At 33.0% G+C, this 23,847-nt stretch overlaps 1 protein-coding gene across 1 annotated transcript in view; it reads right to left on the reverse strand.

Annotated features, from left to right (window-relative positions):
• Nucleotides 1-23,847, reverse strand: part of LOC117124613 (calcium/calmodulin-dependent protein kinase kinase 2-like) — a 52,080-nt gene that overhangs the window by 8,382 nt on the left and 19,851 nt on the right. The window contains exons 2-10 of the mRNA XM_033270909.1: nt 20,258-20,388; nt 17,892-17,982; nt 9,738-10,359; nt 8,276-8,377; nt 6,886-6,937; nt 2,292-2,407; nt 1,989-2,047; nt 1,437-1,512; nt 762-800 (exon numbers count right to left, since the gene is read on the reverse strand). Coding sequence (XP_033126800.1) covers nt 762-800; nt 1,437-1,512; nt 1,989-2,047; nt 2,292-2,407; nt 6,886-6,937; nt 8,276-8,377; nt 9,738-10,359; nt 17,892-17,982; nt 20,258-20,291 — 1,191 coding nt within the window. The 5' untranslated portion in view covers nt 20,292-20,388. The remainder of the gene's footprint in view (nt 1-761; nt 801-1,436; nt 1,513-1,988; nt 2,048-2,291; nt 2,408-6,885; nt 6,938-8,275; nt 8,378-9,737; nt 10,360-17,891; nt 17,983-20,257; nt 20,389-23,847) is intronic.

Raw genomic sequence — 23,847 nt, forward strand, 5'->3', positions numbered from 1 at the left:
TATTAGTAGACTCTAAAATCGATTAAATAAGCCTTTAAAACCCATAAATTGTCTAAATTTTCGGGGGCTTCCCCCCCCCCCCCCAGGACTACTTTTGAAGCTCAACCACGGCCACTTGATTTCGTCGGGGAAATCTGACCCTTCGTCGGTTCATCAGGCCCCCTCCCATCGGGCAAATCCTGGCGCCACCCCTGCTTCTTGCGACATAAGGGTGAGACTTTTTTTATACCTTGTTTCGCTAACCTTTTTTTTCAAAGATTGTCAGAGAGGGCGGGATAACAATAAAAGTAAAATTTTGGTTTTTCATTTAGCAAATATTTTGCCAAAAACATCCAGACGGAGGAGAAAATAAAATGTTATTTGTGACTATAAAGAGTGTAGTAATGGGAGGGTTAAATGTTTAAATTTATATAATTAGGAAGAAATATACATATTTTTAAAAAAAATAAAAAAAAATAAAAATTCCATTTTTTTGGGCTCGCTAAACAAGGTACAAAAAAAGTCTTGCCTAAGCTTCAGAGTATTTGCAATCAAGAAACAGAAGACCTCCATTTCAGGCGACTCTCACTATCTCATAACTATATTTCACAAAAAGCTTGAGAGTTTGGGGGGGGGGGGGAAGACATGAGAATTTGAGATTTGTTCTCAAAGTATCTCAAGCCAGATGTGTGAGACTTGTAAATGTACATTCTGGATTAAACTATGACATAAAAAAATCCCACCATCTAAATTTGAATTAAAAGTGTTTGGCTATTCTATACCTTCACATGGTTGTCTTCCCCAAGTAGTAAATATGACTTCTACTGTACCGTGTGCAGTTAATTGTTTATAAAGATTAATTCAAATATGTAGATGTAGTATTTCTTTTAGCATTTAAACATCAATGCGCCATGCTATGACCTCTCAATAAATCTTTTGACTCAAGGCTTATCTTTCCACCTAAGTAGGTTTTCCTATTCCGTCCTACGATAAATCATTTGAGTCAAGTTACAAGAATAATGATTGTGTATGAACCTTCAAGGAAAGAAATTCTGCATCTGAAATATCTCATGGATTAAATCCAGGGATGATGCTTTATTGTTGTTTGTTGATATTAATAAAACACAACATTTTTGCACTTTGCCCTTTTCTTATATTTCGTCAGCAAATACAACAGCAATACACATTATAATTTGCTACAAAATAATGACAACAAATGATGCTTTTCTTTTAATATTAACACTATGTGGATTCTAGTGAATATATGCCATCCCAACCATTTAAGAATAGTATTAAGTAACCACCTTTTTTGATTTTATATGCATTTACTTTGTTACTTGTTTTATGTTGAATCTGGATCTCTTGGGAGACCCGTATGTATTTAAAGAGTACTTCCAGAAAGAAAGATTTTATTTGATTTGATTTGAACCAAATGAATCAATTTAGAATATGTTTACCGAAAAAGAGGTTGATTGTGATGACGAGGACAGTGGTGGTGATGATGATGGTGTGAGTAGCATGGTGATGGTGGCACTGATGATAATGGTTACGATGGCAACGGTGATGGTAATGATGGAAGTGGCAAAGATGATGATGTTGATGATAATATATTGATGTTGATAATGATGAGGATGATTGTTGCAGTGTTGAAATTAAGGACAACTGTAGTGATGGTGCTGGTAATGGTTATGACAGTAATGGTGATGGAAGTGGTCAATATGATGATGGTGATTATGATGCAAACAGCAATGGTGATATGGATGGTGGCGATAATTACAAATGATGATAGTGGTTGTGGAGGTGACTGTGATAATAATAATCACATGATACTATGATGGTTATATTGTTAATATTTGGTGATATGTTTCCGTATGTGCGATTGACTGTGATTTTTTGTTTCTTGTTGCAGCAGGTGACAGCTCTAAGACTGGCGGCCATGCTTTCTTTTAACCAATCATAAGTTTTTAATGCAATACTTCAAATGTAATAATGGAATTTACAGGTCTTACCCTTTCTCTACCAACTCAAACACCATATAAAGCTCATCTTCAGACGGATCATCAAGCACCTTAAAAGAGATTAAGTAGTTTGTTAAATGTTTAGTAATTATAAAACAGAAAGATATCGAAAACAAATTTGCATAATGCTATGTGGAAATTAATCCTTATAGGATGAATTTCAAAGGAAAGTGTATTAATGAGGAATTAGTAGGATTAGTTGTGACTAGAGAAAGGCGGATGACAGTTACATTATTAGAAAGTTTAGATTAGTTGGATTAACTCTGGATTAGTAGATGACAGAGTATATCTCACCTCAACTAATTTGACAACGTTGGGATGATCTAATTTCTTGAGAATTGCGATTTCTTGGTATACTCTATCTAGTGGTGTCTTTGGAACTTTTCTATTTCCCCTTGGTGGCGGACGACCTGTTAACAAATCAAAAACATTATGATATAATAATCTGTACACTGATACCTTCAATATAAGTGACTGTCCCTTTAAGAGAATGCTTAAACCTATATACTAGCTTTATAACAGTAAATAGGAATCACTGTCCCTTGTAGGATTGTCCCTTTAAGTAATACAAACACTAATAGTGCTCTAGCTTTAATAACATTGGCGTCAATAGGAAGAAAACCACAAGACACATTAGTATAAATGTACACAAAAAAAAATATCAAACACAATTTGACATTATGGATAAACTTGAATGACAGACTAATTAAGCCTGATCACCTATTAGTCTATAAACAGAAAATGATTTTGTGTCTATAATGTCTTGAACATTAGCAGGAAAGTGGGGTACTATTTCAAGTAACAACTCCTTGGTGTTCTTTCATTTTCATTTCATTTAGTTTGTCAAATATAAAAAAGAAACATACAAACAAATTACTAATAAAACATCAATAACAGAAACAAGATGATCAGAAAAATAAAATATATAACTACCAGAAGGGAATAAATTACTATCATTTGGCTTTCCCTGGTGGTGTAGAACCTTACAATATAGACAAATATATGAAAATAGACATCTTTATAATCAGTTCTTTCTATTTTGTACCATTATTGAAAGTTAAAATATATTATATGGAAATGTTTATAGTTAATATGTTATATACTACATTATAGAGCTAAATACATGCTTATTTAAAACACTACTCCCTAAACTAGTGTCATTTTTCTAACAGCTCCAATTAAAGAAAAAGCAAGCAATAACCTCATTACTAATGACATTAAGCACTTTGCCCGCTTGGGTAACAGACTCGAGACCTAAGCCAGGAAGGAGATAGGATCCGGCGGAAGCCCTGGGTTCCTAGGGGAGATCAGTTACTACACTTAAGAAGTTAGTCCCTGCATAAATATTTTCCATTTTAGGCAATATATATGATTTGTATTTTTGTATATAGATGCCGTATGAAAACATACTTTTAGTTTTTTTGCTGTTATTTGATTATTTCACTTCTTAATGTTATTTTATTTCATTCAACAGTGTATGACAATTAGAAAAGATGTAGCACCTGGACGCTAATTTTGACTCTATCATGTTATATTTTACAATAAGTAATCTTTGATTCCTTTGTACTTAGGCTGAAACCTAGTGCAATATTGTCAATAAATAGCAATAGAAATCTCTAATTTCTCTTTCCCAGTAAAGGTCGAATAAAAAATGAATTACCAAAATTCATAATTGAGTTACAGTACATTTTTAAATATTATAATGGTTTTGAGTATAAATCTTCTTCCTATCAATGAGACTAAAAATATGTCATGGTCTTTTAGGCGAGACCTTTTCATATCTTGTTTAGCGAACGCGCCGACTGCAAATATTGATGATTTCAAATAAAAATAAAATTTTATTTTCGGCCAATTAGCGCAGCTGCCCTCACGAAAAAGTGGGAATTTTAGAAAACAATAAAAGTTTTTCTTTATTTTTCTTATGCCCTCCGCTGCCTTGAAATCTCCAAAGATAAGATATAGTATGTATATTTTTTTCCTAATTATATAAATTTGAAGCATTTAACCATCCTATTTTACATTCACCAATAAAGTTTTATTTTTATTTTCTCCTCCATCTGGATGATTCTGGCAAAACTATTTGGTTAATACGAACACAAAATTTTATTTTTATTTTATTTATTTATTTATATTATCCCTCCTCCGATAATCTTTGACAAAATAAGTATGTGAAACTAGGAATTAAGAAGTCTTGCCTTATCGAGATTGTGGGTACCACGTCAGAGTATTCAGAGTCATTATGCCATCCATTCATCATCCATGCCAACATAATAATTTAGACTCATATTTTTGCTTGTACATGTGTAACATTTCCACATTACTGACTTTTGACTGGTACTTGTAAGACCCATCGACACAAAACTGAATATTACATTAAGCAGAAACACATGACTAAATTGCACATCTCAGTTTCGTTAATTATAATCCTGTCTCTTATACACATCTAGATGTGTATAAGAGACAGCTACTGTACCACCAGTTCTGGTGCCAACTTGCCATAATACAAGTTAAGTCTATTTCATGAGATTTATTTCATTTTTTTTTTTTTAGTTACAATTCCATACTGAATCTGACGTCAAACTCCATCACTTAGCTAATTAATTATATTTCATTCTGTGTCAGAGTGTATGTTTTTGATAGCAATTTGTTTTTTTTTTTAAGTTGTTTCTGACGTCATATGATATTGAGCTGTAGGGTTTACTATAGAATGGCGGGGCTGAGTGATGAATGAGGTATCACAACTCCTGTCTCTTATACACATCTAGATGTGTATAAGAGACAGCCTTTGTACTTAGGCTGAAACCTAGTGCAATATTGTCAATAAATAGCAATAGAAATCTCTAATTTCTCTTTCCCAGTAAAGGTCGAATAAAAAATGAATTACCAAAATTCATAATTGAGTTACAGTACATTTTTAAATATTATAATGGTTTTGAGTATAAATCTTCTTCCTATCAATGAGACTAAAAATATGTCATGGTCTTTTAGGCGAGACCTTTTTATATCTTGTTTAGCGAACGCGCCGACTGCAAATATTGATGATTTCAAATAAAAATAAAATTTTATTTTCGGCCAATTAGCGCACCTGCCCTCACGAAAAAGTGGGAATTTAATTTTATTATGCCCTCCGCTGCCTTGAAATCTCCAAAGATTTATAATAATAATTTATAATCCGTGCCAAGATCTCCTACCACGAGAACTTTTAAAAAGCAGCAGCACCAAAATTTTTCGAATCATTTAAATAATCATTATTACAAAATGCATAAATATACTTCGTTCTGTGGATGGGTCATTAGCACTAATTAATTTCAAATCAATGAGGTAGCCAACAGCATATCCAGATGGAAGATTTAATAATTTCTGTTTAATAAGGCTTAAGATTCTTCCCCTTATCTGCTTTCAGTCCTTAAATGCAAATCCTCTTCACTACAGTTGTAATGTAAGATCAAATAATAATATGAATTCAATAAAACCTAACAGAGAACAAGACATCATAATGCGTAAGTTTCTTGCGAGTTTCTGCTGTAAAACAGAAATCTTGCCTGATAATTGCCTGGCAATCACCATCAGATCGCATGGATGAGGTTAATTTACCATTGCAGACATGACGTTGCCAACAACCTGCTGTTTTGGACACCTAAACACAGAAGTCATAGCAAGGGTAAACCAACCAAAATGTACCCAAGTATTACAACAGGACAAATGACAACAGGGAAAAATGGTCAAGTCATTAAAAGAGATCAAAGACAAAGAAAAAAACAATAATAAAGTAAACAGAAAAAATTGCTGTACAGAAAGAGGAAAAGTACTCTCAATTGTTTTGAAACTGCCAATATCTAAACCGAAGCAGGAAGAAAGTTTTAAATTCGGTCGTGAGCATCGATGAAGGATGGAGTTTACACCAATAAGCTGGGGACTCACTACATCAAATATACCGTAACTCTGCGCCCTGTGAACGCTAAACGATGCAATTTTGGGTTGCAGTCAGACGGATCGTCATTAAAAACGATCCGTTGTGCGCACGTTGTGGCGCTATGTTCTCCATAGAATCGCGTACACTGATGACCATTGGGTTAAGTGAGGGTCTGGCTTTAGTATCTCAACCAGTTCTGGTGCCAACTTGCCATAATACAAGTTAAGTCTATTTCATGAGATTTATTTCATTTTTTTTTTTAGTTACAATTCCATACTGAATCTGACGTCAAACTCCATCACTTAGCTAATTAATTATATTTCATTCTGTGTCAGAGTGTATGTTTTTGATGGCAATTTGTTTTTTTTTTTAAGTTGTTTCTGACGTCATATGATATTGAGCTGTAGGGTTTACTATAGAATGGCGGGGCTGAGTGATGAATGAGGTATCACAACTCAATGTAATCCTGCAGTTCATCAATCAATGCTAATGCGATATAAGATAGTCTTAAAGAGCAATAGGATTATATTCATATATCCAATTTTTGTATACCAATTCATTAGCACCGTTTTCCATGGAATAACATATACTACTAACGACTACATAATATTGCTATATTACGATATATAAATCAAACTTCAGAATAATTTACACTAAACATGTTTTAGTCTAAATCTCACATAGCTTAACATACTCAGATATCTAACTTAATTTATTTTCAAAGAACCATAGTTTAATACAATAATAAAAACAATAAAACTATGTTGTTGATATTGAACACTAATTTTATCAAGACACGGGAGCTAAAAAGTCATCTGCACATAAAAGAATGTTTAGTTCTCCTCGTCACTCGTGAATTGTAGGATGCAATTTGACGAAATCTATGTTGTGTCGAGAACGCTCTGGCGTCATTTCATCGCGAAAATTGGAAGCTCCCTAATAAAGACTACAGAACTGTTTATTGTTATAACTTACGAGCAAAGCCGCCTTTTCTGATCAAGCGTTTCTTGGACAGAATCTTCATAGCCTGTAGAGAGGAAATATTATTAGGATTTGTTAATTATCTGGTAAACATTTCACTTATGTCAATTTTCAGGTAATAAAACTTGCAAGTTCAAATATTACCATCGTCTTTTGTTTACTCTATTTTGGTGGGGGAGGGGTGGCCGAGGGGCCTGAAGCGCATAGATCAAGGAAGTCCTTAGCAGAATTTTACACCATCTTAACTTGAAAGTTAACATCTTTTATCACCAGAAATCAACAGAACCTGTACAGGAGAACTATTTCATTTTCATATACAGTACCGTTGCCTTTCAATCAATACTTGTTTTTCATGATCTACCAAAAATCTATGCTTTCTGATGAAAATATTAAGTAGGGTTAATCCCTGCCATTGTGTATCGTTTCAATAAACACAAACGCTTTTATTTTCTACTAGAGTTCCATTGAATCAATTTTTGTAAACCCCAACCCCCTTCCCCCTATTTTCAAGATCATTTTTTAATATTCATTTGACGTAACTTGTGACTTCATGCAAGGAATAGAGTTCAAATAATCGTAATCAATACATGGCATCAATCAATCTTGAACTGACGTATTTACACTTTCTTTGATCAATTTAACATAAAATAAAGCCAGCAGCTAAAATACCTGGTGGCTATCTGCATTTAAGTATATGATGAAGCAGCTCTGTCTCTACAGAAAGTGATTGTACATGGTACAGTATAACCATAGTTATGTATTTCTATATTTTTACTTTCCATTTGAAGAGAATTTAAATATTGATTAAAACAAAACTTGCTTATATTATTACTGTATAATTTCATCATGATCCTCTCTTTCATCTATTATATGCAAATCAATAAAAACTTCACTAACAAAAAAAAGTCTGTTTCCCCTGTCTGAAGAACCTAAAATCCCGAAAAGCTAAGGTTGCCTTAATTTTTAAAAAATAATATTTCTGTTACCATGAAGTTTAGCCTTATGGTTACCAAAATCATGAGCGAAGTGATGACTTTAAATGAATTTTAGAATTATTCCCCACGTAATAAAACAAATCTCAACCAACCAACGCTGACTTTTGAATGCTAACACAACCATTTTTTCCCTTATCTTAAAATGCTTTAGAAAATAAAAGTATCAGCTGGTTGGATTCTCTCACAATAAAGTCCACATTTTATAATGCGATCAAAGTTCTATTTCAAATACAGTTGTGACCAATGTACAGTTCATGATATAGGATCAAGGTGGTAATGTTTAACAAGCCACAATTGCTTACTCAGCCCCTCGCATCCTATGTGAGTGTACATGCATGGCCGAATCATGATGGAATTTCATTAACGTCTGCAAAGTAAAAATGACTCACATAGTTTTTGTTGTCTTCCTCGTTGTATGCTAGTTTAACGACCCCAAAAGTTCCTTTGCCAATTTCCTCCCTAAGTTGGTACTGATTGAGTTGTACATAGTCCTAGTTTAAAAGAAAAAAAAAAATTATGTATAATTTAATAGAAAATTTTGTATACAATAAAAAATAAGTATAGTAAATTGCATGCACTCTCACTGCCACCTTATGTACTTAAAATCTCACCTAGCCTACTGTTTATAACCATTCCTGCTAAATGGACATTTCACTTACTATCTGGCTTTTTCTACCCTCACTCGCTCCCCACTGTGGAAGGACAAGTGTACGAAACATTGGTTCAATTTCTGTCTGTTTTCTTTGTTTATATTTTCGCTCTTGAATCAAATTTTTATACTTAAATTCAGCCACTGTCTCCCACATCATTGCTGGTTTTTAGTGCTTTACCTTTTAATTTATATATAAAATAACTTATAAGTTATTAAAATGCAGTACAAAATCATTTGAACCAATGAGTAGCATTGTACAAACTAGAGGTCCACTGACTCGGGAGTCTCATGGAAATCAGAGTGGCTTCCTACACTTCCGCAAGCAAGTAAAAATCCTAGGAACTAACTTATCTCCTGCAAATTTGTGATATTTGCATGTTTTTACTAATGTTTTTCTCCCTGAAGTTAGTTGGCAAAGGATATCACCTCTTGCAGCAAAATATAATTAGATCTCAAATGAAGAGCTTCTTGCAACTTTGGACCCCAAACTGTTCTGGGAGTACCTGTAATATCCTAAGCAAATCATCAGCTTTTTAAAAGTTGCTGTATTAAGGACTGTTCACATATATGCACACCATAGAGGTATACTTATATACATGTCCTCCCAACAGTATTTCATACACCAGACAGCTGCATAAGTGACTCTACTATTAATACATTTAATTATACTATTCGTTTTTTCAATTTATTCCCTAGGATAACTGAGTACATTAAGTATGCAAAAGATTGATCATCATTACCCTCTGATAGGTATCCAATCCTTGTTACATGCTCAAAGCTACTAACATTAGCATTTAAAAACCGCTCTAAGACTTTACCAATCATATGGCACTTTTTAAATGTGGCTTGACAACATCTGAATGTACTCCAATTACAAGGGTAATGTGCTTTTCAAAATTGTGATAAATATCATATTCATGTGATATCTTCCATTATGAATTTTATAGTAGTAATTTGGGTTTATGTATCTTGTATGTTTGTTCTATTTCAGTTTTTATTGCCAAATTCAGCAAATTACAGACTAGACTAACATAAAACAAAACATTATCTTAAGTAAAGCTCAGATGTTATCACATCATAAAAGGTTGAGTCTTAATTTAGGGGAAAACATTTTATACATGAAGATTCGTTGTCAATCAGAAAGACCTCAAACCAAATGTATTTTTAACTTCTAATGACTTTGGTTTCCAGATACTTACCATTTTATCTTTAATTGAGATAACTGAAGACTCTATTGTTGGTTTACGCTTAATACGTGGTGATGCAGTCGGAGATCCTACAGGAGATGCATACGGTGAATATGGAACTGACGGGAAAATCCGCCTTTGTAAATTAGCTTGTTTCAGTAAACTATGATGTGAAGGGACATCCAAACTAGACGACGGGTTCCAAATGTCCGCACTTACGCACCGACCTAATGGGGTGTGTACACGCTCTGTCATGCTCTTTGAAAAAACCGGTATATCATAACCTTGAATGTCCTTAAGTCCTGCTATCTTGCGGGTATGAATATTTGAGCATGCCTCTGAATGGATATCATCGCTATCACTAGAATCGTTGCGGTTATTTGAGTTCTGATGCATTGTGGGATTAAATGAATTCTTTGATTTCAAGTCCTTATTACTGTTCACGGAGCCATTTGAACATGGCATATTATGGTGGTTCTTTGTACATTCTCCATCTTTGTGGTTTAAATTTGAACCGATATCGTTGGTCAAAACCAGCTGACCATCATCGGTAATAATTGAGGGCGCTTTGAATTGTGATAACTTCCCAGAGGATTTGCAACTATCTTCTTCAATCATGTCTATATTTGGATTTCTGTCAAAAAAAGATAAGTTATTTCAATAAGTGAAGCCAGATAAATAAACCTTCATTATGAGCAATCATGACTAACAGTTGGAAGATGATACTCTAAAGCTCATAATCATATACTTACAATTTATGGTATGAAATAAAATTGCATTAATATATAAGCTATTATTATAAATTTATCACACATGTACTTGACTACTTGTGAAAGAACCACTGGACGCATTTTCGGCTGCCTATGCAAAATCCTACAACAATGATCCTAAGTGTGAGGTCCTACTGTAGTACAGTTTAGTACAATATCATTCAAGTTAGAAATATACAATTTACAGACACAATACTGTAGGTGAACACTTCAGTTTCAATTCACAAGTAATTATTAGCATATGTATATAGGTAATTGAAATTAAAATTTAATATAAAAATTTAAATGAAAGACTGATGAGAAAAATATTGGGAAAATACCACTTTACTATAAACCTGCAATTAACAGTACAACAATTCCTGGAAGTGGTAGCCAATAATAAAAATAAAACTATAACTGACAATCATCCAGCATAACTTTTCTACAAATGATCAGAAGACTATTATGTACAATATCTATCATAGTACTTTACCCCCAAGCAACGTATTGCATGACTATAGTATTATCAAATACAATAGGCCTTCACAAGAGGCCTATAGTGTGCACACACAGTCCTGAATCACACCATATACAATGCTAGTATTATAAAAAGTTACTCCTCTATTCAGGAAATTACTAAAATCCTTACTTTATAACAACAGTGATACCCTACATGGTTGAGACTTGACATCCGAATTAGCAAATTTCCTCACAAGATGTAAAACGTTATCTTACTACATTCCCCTATAACAGGGTCAAGCTTGTCTTTTGTTCTCTCAGTAAATATGCATAGGATTTAAACCAATTGAAATACTGTTGATTTAACGCTATATAAATAAAAGCCCACTAAATTTCAATAACCACTTTGAAATATATAATAATAATATGAGTTATATACTGTAAGGCCTGTCTCCGCTTCAAGGAAATACAGTCTGGCTTCAGTCTGAAATCAATAGGTACTCTCATGGTGCAATATTACCCCCGTTCGTTGGATACATAATTCATGTCATGCACCATGGGAAATCTCCTCCACTCCCTGGTAAGTATTCCTAGTTGTGCAACTTAGCTCAATATCAAACTATTATATTTCAAATCATTTACATCCTAGGTATCCATTTATACTTCTGAATGAAAAGAGATAATCGTCTGGTTTCATATCATATTTTTGATATGAAATTCTGTATTGTTTACACCTTATTTATGTACTTTGTACAATTCACGAACTTTATAAGTAAATAACCTAAAATTGTATTGTGTTCAAATATTTTAAATGTTTACTGACAGTGTTTTATTTTATTCAATTAAAAATTTAAAACATTTATTAGAATTGAATATGGACCAAGTATTATACAATAACAATTTTTAGATTCTAGAATTTTCTGTTGCATCATACAAGGATGATTCAGCAAAAGAAAGCTGATAATTTGGAACCCTTGTGACCAACCTTGCCTCTTTGCCAAGGCAAATAGGCATATCGTATGTATACTTTTAATGTATGTAATAAAAAAAAATAATTCTACTAGTCAACAAAATAAAAATTTCAAATAATTTTATGGAAAATTTCAATGCTATGTAAAAAAAAAATTATTTAGCAGTGGGAATTGAGCTTTTAAGTTATGATGCTGGTCTATAATTATAGGTAAAACTTTTATTATATTATAATGCTAGCACTGAGCAGATTCAATGAGAACTGATATATGTCATGTCATCATCTGGTTTACATCTCTGATGGTAGGTTAGTTCAGATGACATATTTCTTCGTACTACCACAGCGGTCATATTTCACTATTACTGGTAATGCAAAAAATATTAATATTTAAAATGTATTGAGAACTTCCACTGAAGAAACATTGCAGACAATGTTTTATGTTTGTATTTTAAATTATAATAGAGGGTACCCTTATCCTACATGTAGGTCAGCTACTGTAATATTCAAAGACCCTCATAAATAAATGTAATAATGGCTATGGTTCTCACACAGCAGCTAATGGTTAGCAGTATCCGGATCCTGCTAACCGTTAGCTGCCGTGCGTCCATGCGAGAAAATCCCGATCCGGATACCAACAATATGATGATCGAATCACTGGCCAATAAGAAACTGGAAATTGTAAACCGCTAACGGTTAGCGGTAACCGATCGGGCGCTCTCACACAGGTGGTAACGGTTGCTCTAACGGTTAGCTCCCAATCCAGATACTAGGTCTCTCGTGAGAACCAAGCTTTCATGATGCTTTATAACCTAATCCTCCTAAGGAACGTGATGCTTTTTGTAAGGAAAAAAAATCCTGTGTTTTCCCAGGATTTGAACCCAGAATCCTGTGACTGGAAGACAAGAACCATAACCACCAAGCTCCACCTTCACTATGTAAGACAACTACCTGGGTTAAGGTATCAAATGAGAGTGGACTATACTATAGCCCATTGAGAAGATGCAGAAAGAAGACTACATGTATCAGAAAATTCTGCCAAAAAGACTTCTTTCGTTAAGTTGCTGCTTTCATCTTGTTGAAGATTCTGCCACTGTCAAAACCTGACAGTGATGACGTTACAGTGCACCAACGAACCATTAAAAATGAGAGGACAGTCCAGGCATCATCAAGGATGTTACAGACCTCTGAGGATGTTAATTAGCATTGGCCACATATCAACTACATGATCCACCACGATCCCACAAAGATATTGAAGACCTTGTAGAAGGATGCTATTGGTCTCTTATCAACTAGGTGATCCCACAAAGATGTTCAAGACAGTCTACACATCATCAATGATGTTGCAGACCATCTAGGATGCTGTTGCTCTCATATCAACTATTTGAGGACTGAAACTAGTCAGCATACATAACACTACGGCAGTGATCTATGTGCCATCAAATGATTGTATCATCAGTTGTGTTAATTGCATTTTTTACTGACATTCACATTCTACTAATTAACAAGCAGATGATCAGAGTGAATTACATCACTCGATCCTCACCAATTAAAGAAAGATTCAACCCGGCCTTCACAGGAAGCAATGGAACAAGATAATGACACAGAATAATTAAAGACAACAGTCAGCATTGACCAAAAAAAAAAATAAATATCTGAAATGCTTACTTTGTATAAAATCTCTGTCCAGACTATCAAATTTAATTTGACAAAAAAATGTTTTATGCCCATATTTAGTCATGATGTGCTTATATGGTGATGATGTGATGTCATCATGACCATTTTTAGGCATGTCACATGTCTGTGTCAAAAAAACAAAATTAGAACAAGTAAAGAAAGTGTTTTTCTCACCAATTCACAGATGAAAAATTTATACTGTTCCAGATAGACAATTTGCTGGCAAGTCAATTGAAGAATTTTTGTAGTTTGTAAGAAATCTATAAATCAGCAAAAACTTATTTGTTTTTATCTATGTCTCATGCTTATATTTATTTGATCCTTTTAATAAGCAACTTCATGTTTTAATTATGTTTTTACGAGATGTTTTTACATGCGGTATATTAAGTTGGGATTTTTATTATTATTAATTGTATAACTGAAAGACAGATTGGCAATCCTTGGCTCAAGCGCCTATATAATTAAAAAAAGAGGAATGAAAAGGCAGCTTGCATCCCTAAATAAATGACACTCCATCTCTATTTATCATAGTTATTACTATTTATCATATAGTTTTAAAGGAATTCTTATCCTTTATTGGCAAACATTTTTTAAATAAAATAATTATTAACCCTCACGTTGCCCTCCATGTTGAAGTTCAATATCATCAATCCAAAAAACCCTACCATATGTCAGTGTCAAAAACATGTTGACCTAAAAATAGCACAAAATTTTCAAAAATGCATTCTTTTGGTAAAGTACCTGAGAGTACCATTTATAATGTAATAATATAAAGGAATTGATAGAATATTTTGTTTTTCTCTACAAAAAGAATTTGCATAAAGGATTTTATTTTCGCAGTGTCCTACTGTTACTTATGGGAACTGCAATTACCTAGAAATATAGGACTCATAATAATCGAGCACTACTTCAATAAATATATATATCCACTTGCAGACATATGTTTCAATAAAACTGTCTTGCATTCAGAAACAAGCCTCCATCATGTGAAGCAAAATCAAAATTAGATTTCTTTGATTATCAATAAAAATACCAATAAAGTTGGTGTTTATACAACAGTATAACAGTATTTGTTAAAACAATGGCAACTAAAGGTGACATAATTTTTAACAAATTTGTAAAATATTTGTGTAAATACACAAGATATCTATGCACATGATACAGTATTCAGATTTCAAAGGGGACAATTAAATAGAAGAAGAGAAAGAGTTCAGGTCTTAAAAACCAGTACAATGATGTAAGCAGAGAAGACACAGGAATATAAACAAAGCATGTTATCATGAATTTGATATCAATTTTCTAATCACACTGTAAATATTTGCCTTTAATTGACATTGGAGTTGACTTTGTAATATTATTTTTTAAAATATTTACAGTAACCCCCAAAACGACCAAATACATTATACAATTACTCAGCATACAAATTAATTTTTTTTTTGGTTGAGTCATATATAAATGATTAACCCCTCAAGGCGTGTAAATTTAACTCATCATGCTGAATGTAGAGCCCTTCCCCCAACCACCAAATCTACCCTTGATAATGGTTAGAGTTCTAATACTTTTTTATCCTGAGGAAAAATGGCCACCATATAGACAGTTTGCCCTTCAATTTGAGGTCCCTTTAATTCCTGGTTAGGATGCACTTCTGTCAATTCTGGTTCCTCCCAGACTGTGATTTCTCCTTACAGTAGTAGCTTCTCTCTTCACCCAATTTTTACAAGGCAATTATCATTGTCATCATCATTATGATTACTATAACCACTATCATTGTTATTAATCAGGCTTAGCCTCTGTGCTGATTCAGAGGTATCAAATTAAGAAAAAGAAAATATATATGGATGTATCTAAATGGTATATAATGATTAGAGTTGTAATTATTTTTTATCCTGAGGAAAAACAGCCATCATATAAACAGTTCGCTCTTCAATTGAGGTCCCTTTAATTCCTGGTTAGGATGCACTTCTGTAAATTCTGGTTCCTCCCAAACTGTGATTTCCCACTTCCTTGTATACAGTATTTGGGCTTTCCCTTAAGTTCAAATGCATACAGAACTAGCACTCTACTGGCTGATTTCTATAAACGGAGAGCCAAAATACATAGTAAATTTTACCTCTGATAACTCAGCTAAGACCAATAGTAAATTTGGGTCCTGCGGGGTGGAGTATTCACAGGCAATTGAATCCTGTATCAGGCTATGATATTTCTCATAATAATAACAGCGCTCTGATCTTAATAAATATAAATGTTGTATTGTAACATCATTATATTTCTCATGACTAAAAACAAAGCTAACTCCAAAAGCCTAATAATCCTGAACATGAGTCTGAAATCCCATATGTTTATATTTAATATCAAGCATAATATTATATACAGTAGTAAAAAAAATACTGAGATAAAAGCTAGAAATACTAGATGAATACTGTACACATGTTTGTGGTTTTATGCAATAGAAGTAATTTTCATTTAGGATAGTTATGCCGCAATCTAATTGCATTGTAATATTTCCATGCTCACTCACTTTCCATGCCTAAAATCCGTACTAAACGTCATAGTCATAGTCCAATTCCATTCATGGTTAAATTGTTTAATGACAAAAATTAGTAGCTTTAATTTGTTGTCATAATGAAATTTCTTGGTAATGAATTTTTTTGATATGTGCTGGTTTTATATATTGTATTTGCTTTTTTTTTTTAGTGTTTTCTGTAAATATTGTATTAATTCAGCTTTTGCTGTGACTGCAATATGTTTTGAATAAACCTTGAAAAATAATATTTTTAAACTGGACCCCAGGGTTCCCCTACACCTACAAAACAAAACAAGGGTTTTAGCATGGACTGTACATTACTGTCATTATCACTAATAGGGCACGTTCCATGGATGGCGCGGTCGGTTAAGGATGTGTTCTAAAGAACTTAAGGTAGTGAGTTTTATCACGTCTTGGTATTTAATTTTTTTTCCACAAATTTTAAGAATTTCTTTTTTTTTTTCAATTTTAGGATATTTCAATTTTGTACAAATGAACATTCTAAATATATATATTTTTTTGTACAAATAAACATTTTAATTTTTTTTTAAATTTCTATCTTATTAACTTGCACCTGTACTGTATTTACACGTGGAGGAACGCCCAGACCGATGAGCGGTCGCTCTTGTTCATAAGAAATGCAAATCAGTAAGTAGCATAACATAACAAAATTAGTAGCATATCGTAATGAAAAAACAAGAGTTCAGATTAATTGATTATACTGATTTAGTGGAAGTGGCAATATGTAGCAATCGCATACCGTAAAACCTCAAATTAGTGGGCTTAATTTTGAGATGAAGGCCATCTCGAATTGAACCCCCTCCCCTTTATAGTTTGCAAAAGTAGCCTCGAGAAGAAGCCCATCTCGAGAAGAAGCCCATCTCGAAAAGAAGCCCATAGGCTTCTTTTTAAGTTAGCTTAGGCTTCTTTTTGAGATAGTACAGTACAAACACTGTACATGAATTTCAGAAAACAAAATAAATTAAAAACAAGCTTGGCTTATACAGTAGTTTTATACAGTAGGTGATTTAATGTCATTTTAATACACTTGATAAAAATTGATGTTACTATGGCCTTATTTATTGTTTTATGGTACAGACTCACAAAATCTACAACATTCATTTTAAAAAGAAGCCCCCTCTTTACTTTGCAAAAGTAGCCTCGAAAAGAAGACCATCTGGAAAAGAAGCCCATCCAAAGTTTGCAAAAAACAAGAAGCACAGGGCTTCAATTCGAGGTTTTACAGTAATACAACCTTGTTTAGATACACAAGTACATTCAATGCAATGCCACAACCAATCAGGATTGAGAAGTTGAGGTTGTTAACATTTTCAAAAATAATAAGCATGTGCTTCTATAAAACAGGGTATATCACGTGACCGTGGGAATTATACTATAATTAAAACTAAAAGCTGATCGTCATCATGCAACAAACTATGTGTCGATGACATCACACTAGAAAGACTTAGGATTAACGCTAATAGAACCTTAACATTTCATATATCATAAATTGTAGAGGCTTACCCTTATCTACACACACTATAATTAGCCTTCGCTCCGCAGGGATTACTGTAATCCCGGTCCTTTAATCTCCTTTAGCCGGGATCACTCACTATGGTACATAATTAAGCAAATGCTATTACCAAGGTACATAATTAGGCAATTGCTACATGGCGTTTCCATGGCTACACACATTTTGTCATGTCTCAAAATCATGTTTGATTATTAAATCACACCAATGCTTAATTTGAATATCAAAGAAAGATAATTGTCAAAAAACTTGTACTCACTTTGGCAAGTTTTTCATTTTTGGCGCCCTCGAGTGTTGAGTAGCAGTAGTATTTTCTGATCCACGAAATTTCTCACATATAGCACTACTCCCTAAGGAAAGAATGACATTTCAAAAAGCAGTTGATTTATTGAAAGGATGAATGAACGAATCAGTGTATTAACAAGATTGATGTTTTCGTAGAAATGAAGTTAATAAACAATATCTAATTAACTGACCTTGATGTATTAATTATCAATTAACCTTTAGAAGGTTTATATCCTCATATTTAGTTAATTTATTTTAATATTTTAGAGTCTGGCAGATTGTGATGACACTGCATTATGACTCGATCTTATTAAAATATTGCATGTTTTCATACATTTAGTTTTACTTACCTAACCAAAACAATTGCTAATGTTGCTTTCTCATTAATTCATTTGGCAGAAGTGAGGGAATCGTAAAACTAGGGCGCGCAACATTAATGGTTGTGTAATTCCGCAGATTTCACATCAGAAAATATCATCATCAATAATTACAAAGCTTTTTTATTAGCAAACTAAAATCAAACATGCATTTAGAGGAAATAAGAGTGCCTTCAAATGGCTCCCGAATTAATTTTAGTATGAAGATTTTGTAAAGCTTCAAACAATGCCAGTAATGGTTCTATAATTATGCAGGTTTTAAAATCAGAAAACAAACATCAATAATATATACATTTTGCTCCTGAAACTAAAATCAATCTTGCATTATTTGTCATATGTGAGCCTCGGTGTGTCTGTTACACTGATTTTAGCAGGTAGATTTCGCAAAACTTCAATTCAAACTAAATTATCGTATTACAGTACAGTGAGCACCTTAAGGGAAACAATCTTGAATTATTCATTAAACTATGAATTTAGTCTTACTGAAGAAAGGCCATACATCTCAGACATATTACCTCTTTACCTACTAATACTGCATTCTTATTATATATTATTATTATGATATGATTCCTTCTATGACATATTATTGTTACGGATTTTGGGCTTTTACTACTTTACTTCATCATTCTAAGTCTTAGGAATTTAGTCTTACAGCAACAAAAATGACGTGGTATATAGGGCTAATATATTTCAAGGTTATAGGAATCATAGCATCTCAAGAAATATTCTCAATGTTCTTTATTTCCCATTTTAAATTCATTGTATTCTATAATACAAGTACAAACAATTTCTAAAGTAGCTTTAGTTCATGAAATTTATTCTGATGCTATCGTACAATGCAGAGCGTGTTCCCGACTTTAAATGTAAAATAGATGAAATGGTTGTTGAGCTCAACAATGGCCCTTGGAAAAAGTATGTAAATTCTTATATTTCTTTAGGCATACTTAGTAACAGATTAAATTATTTAAGATTCATTCTTTGGAGAAAAGGACATGGGAGGATCGAATTACATGCCGGTTGCAGATTATTTTCTTACGTAATACTTCAACATCCCATAATTACGTATTAAACTGGTCAAAGTGGCAGCACTAATGGGGGATGGGGTGACCAGAGGGAACGGGATACTCCCCGGGAATCTTGCTTTAAAATTAAGCATTTTTATAGTCTTGAGTGTGCCATTTCTAGGCATCTAGAGTTGCCTATTCTTAAAATTTCCTCCAAACATGATAAGGCTAGGCCGGATTGAAACCATCGTGACTATTAAACTTCATATTGGCAACTTTCAGCCCCATGAAGAATTTCTGGAACCACTGGTCATTTTATTTCTGAAAATGAGAAGCTAGTGAATAGAATTTGTATCATTCTAGAAAGAAAACATTGTAATTACAGTACTATGCTAAATTCCATTCAAGGATAGGATTAATGTATTAGTTTGTTTTATGAAAAAAGGAAGATAATAGTATTAGAAATTATGGTTAAGTGAATGAGTCAATAAAGATAATTTCAGGAAGTTGTCTAGAATAGCAAAGTACTAGAAAATGTTGGGAGTAATATTTTGTCTGCATTCAATTTGAATTAATCATTTGAATTAATTCGTTTGGATCAAGTCTGATCCAAACGCATTAAATGGTATGTTCTTACCAGAAAGAATTTTTTTTTAAGTCTTAAAAATGTGTTTCTGTAAACAGGGAAAATGTTTTTATCCTTTGTCTCTAACTTAATCATTAATAAATGTTTTTATTAATGTAAAATTTAAAATTATTTTATAATAAATTTGCTTTAAGGAGGGTAAATTTATCATAAACAGAATTGCTCACAAATTATGACATGATTTTTATGTTACCTAGCAGTTGTCATGGCAATAATAATCGCAAGCATTTCAGAATGATCTTAAAATTAATCTCAAAAATCCGATTGGGATTAAGGTATTGAAATGTAGAATCCAGTATTTACGAATCCGTACCTGAACCCATCTTGTCAAGAAGAATCTCAAACATTTAGATAAAATATGGAATTAGTAAAACCCAGCTTGCAAAGTTAAGTTCAGAAGACTATAGTGTAGCCTGAAGAAGAATTGCATCTGCCTACGAAGTCCTGTAAAGATATAAGAAACATGCAGTTAACTATTTGTTAACAAGACAAAGATAGCATGTGAAAAGGAGTAACTTAAATATTTATTTAAGGGTGATTTGATGTTTTATTCAGAAAGATCTGTTATGAAAAAAAGAAAACATCAATATTATTGCATGGAAAAAACACAAAAGAAAATAAACCTAAAACCAGGTTAAACTTGTTGTTAGTCTTACCGCATGCAGAGAAAAATAAAAATTTATGCAAAGTAGATCGAATTATGTTTGATCACTCCACTTAGCAATTATCAATCTGTAGTATTCGAGTGCCACATACTCAAGCAAGTTTAAGCATTTATACAATGCTTCAAATGTTCATATAAGAAAGCATTTTATGCTAATTAGCACTTTTAAAGGGCCAGTCATACATATATGTTAATTATAAGTAGGCCTACAGTACAATAATATCTTGTGATTGCACAAATCTGGCGAGTCTACAGTATTTGCTGCATCAAGTTAAATCAGCCTTGAGAAGTGTAAAGGATGATTATATTTTCAGTAGACTCATCAGAATCAAAATGAAGACTTAACCTATTTTATTTTGACCAGCATTAACGTGAATTATCATCTGGATAGATCTAACCCTCGTACTTTTCAATTAAATTATTAATTATTTTCTTACCTATCAGTAAAACCTTGCAGTGAAGTAATTATGATCTTTAATGCAAATTACATGATAAAAGATGGAAAGGAAACATCTACGATTGACTTTTGGAATGGTTTCAAGCTTCCTATAATCTCCTGACCATTTACCTTTCGGTCAACAGCCTTTACTGCTATGCATTTTTTTTAAATGAAGTCACTTGCCCTTGTGATGGACATGTTCCTAGACGCACATTTTACAAACTCCTCTGGAAATTGGCGTGTTATATTACACGACATATTTAATCCACCAATCAAAATACAAGATATGAACTGCATTTTCTGATCTATAAATGTTTGGTCCTCAATCACCTGAAAACTGATATCTAGTGATTCCAGTGAAAAATCTGTCACATAATTTACATTAATGAAAACAGCATTCACTATACAGTAGAACCCCTCCTTTGGGACTTTAACAGTATGGCCAACCCCTTTTTAAGGGCCTGTTTCTGCTGAGAATAGAATTCTGGTTTCAAGACCAGTATTCTCAAAGATCCGTATTTTCTTGTCAGTGGAAATGGGTCCCATTAAAAAAAAACCCGAATTCAAATACCGGTTTTGAAAACCCCAATTGAATCTGGTCTCGATCGCCAAATACCGTACTCAAACCTGTATTCACTGAGCAATTTTTAGCTGCAATGCAATAGCGGTCTCAGTTTGACCACAAGTTGACCTGACCTAGCAAGCTGCCAAATGGTACTCGGAACATAAACAACTCTCATCTTGGCGCGAAGTGTGTATTTTAATTTTTTGATTTAGCAAATGTAGCAGTAATGTCGGGCGTAATTTGGACCGACGCCATCACAAGACTAGTGATTAATCTGTGGGGGGAGGAAAAGATGAGGGGGAGGCTAGCCGGCTAGCTAGTTTGCCTAACGAACTCGCTGTGGGTAAAAATGACGTCATTGCACAACGACCTCCTTAGGAGAAACCGGTTTCTGTTCATGTTAAAATTAAACTGCAATGCGGTCTTTGTTTATAAACAATTGTGAAAACCGGTTTCACTGAATATGGTACTTTTGTATTTTGTCAGTAGAAACAGGCCCTAAGGGACTTGCCTATAAAGGGGACACTTTTGTTTTGATCCAGAAGGTAGACTTTTAATACAGGTTTAAAAATGTAGTAATAAAGTAATGTTCTTTTGTGATTCCTGATGATGACATAATTAATATCGAAAAATTGAATCCCGACACGATGGCGTGCATTTCGATACTTGGAGTATGTATTATACTATCTTATCTGAGATTAATCAGTGGACGTTTCGATTCCTCCTACAAGTTTTTATAAAATATAATATAATTATAGCATTATACCTGAAAGGTATTGTACTTATCAAATATGCTACTGTTATAGCATCTTTATTATTGAATCAAAATTGATCCATATATATATATATAGAGTATATGAAATTACTACATTACTTAATTTACCAACAAATATTTATGTATTATCTAAAGTAAGATGTAATCTCAGCAACAATAATGCATTAAAAAGTACCCAAGTAGGGAGAATTATCATTCTCCAAGATTAAATTAAGCTATTATTTTGATAATATCAGCAGGAAATTTATACATTGAAACACCCCCAAAATGTTCACTGAATCCATTGTAGGAACTATTAGAGCATCAAGGCAATAACAATTTGAAACATATTTTCCAGTTTTTTAGTAAATAACACACACAATACAGTAATGTACCTTTAAGAATCACCAAAATTAAAATCATTTAGGTTATTCACCTCAGTTCTGCTTATTCTCCCAGCTGTTCTTCTAATCACCTATCCACTTATCCATTTAAGTCCATACCAAAAAAATCCCCCTGGAACCCAGTCAAACTCAATCATTAACTGCCATAGGTATGGTAGCAGGTGTTTCTGACTTTATAAAGTGAATGGGAGTGTGGGGTGGGATATAGAAATATAAAGGAAGGGATAAGTGATAATATGCTCACCAAATTCTTGCCCACAACTTTGGTACAGAAAACAATTAGAAATGGACCTCGCAGTCCTTAATTTTCAGTCATAAATCTTGGTAAAAAAAAATCCAAAATGGGATATTCAAGATTATAAATTAACTGATGATAGAATTCTAATCATTCAATAATTTCAACCAAAAAATTTTGGGATTTTCACGTTATTATTATCTTCGTTCACTATAATATATACTGGAGCGATTTAAATTTTAATGTGGTTTTATTATTTGATATAAAATATAATCTAAAAGATTAATTGAATAATTATAAGAAAAAATAACTAAATTAACTTAAAAAAAAAACTATACTCGGGTAAAATCAAAGCAAACATATATTACTGTTAGGAAATTACTGTAGGTTGTCCTACAAATTTGGTTCCCCTACCAGCCTCAAAAACAAATTAATGAGACTCGATTAGAGAGCTTACCTAAGTTTTGTACATTTACTAGCCAACATTAGTGGCCCAAAAATTTAAAAAAATTGTTGTTTGGCTTTAAACGGAAAAAATCGAGATCGAGGATCGGTCGGTCGGATTTTTAAAAAAAATAATAATAATAGCCTACCTGAAATAGGATAGGCCTGAAACTACAGTCCCTATATAAAGACCCAGGGCTGGTAGACGTAGGCCTAGCCTAGCTAGCTCGTAGGCCACAAAAAATATTCAAGTAACGACGAAATAAATACTAACCAAGTGTATATTGAAATACCTTTAACAAAAATAAATCAGTTTAAAGAACGACTTAATTGGCTTCGAAATAATATGTGTAACCGATCCACACGATCACACGCAGGGGCAGGTCGAGCAAAACCAT

The sequence above is a fragment of the Anneissia japonica genome, unplaced genomic scaffold, assembly GCF_011630105.1.
Source record: "Anneissia japonica isolate Jap-2015-1 unplaced genomic scaffold, ASM1163010v1 scaffold287833_len2544123_cov190, whole genome shotgun sequence".
In the NCBI taxonomy this organism is placed as follows: domain Eukaryota; kingdom Metazoa; phylum Echinodermata; class Crinoidea; order Comatulida; family Comatulidae; genus Anneissia; species Anneissia japonica.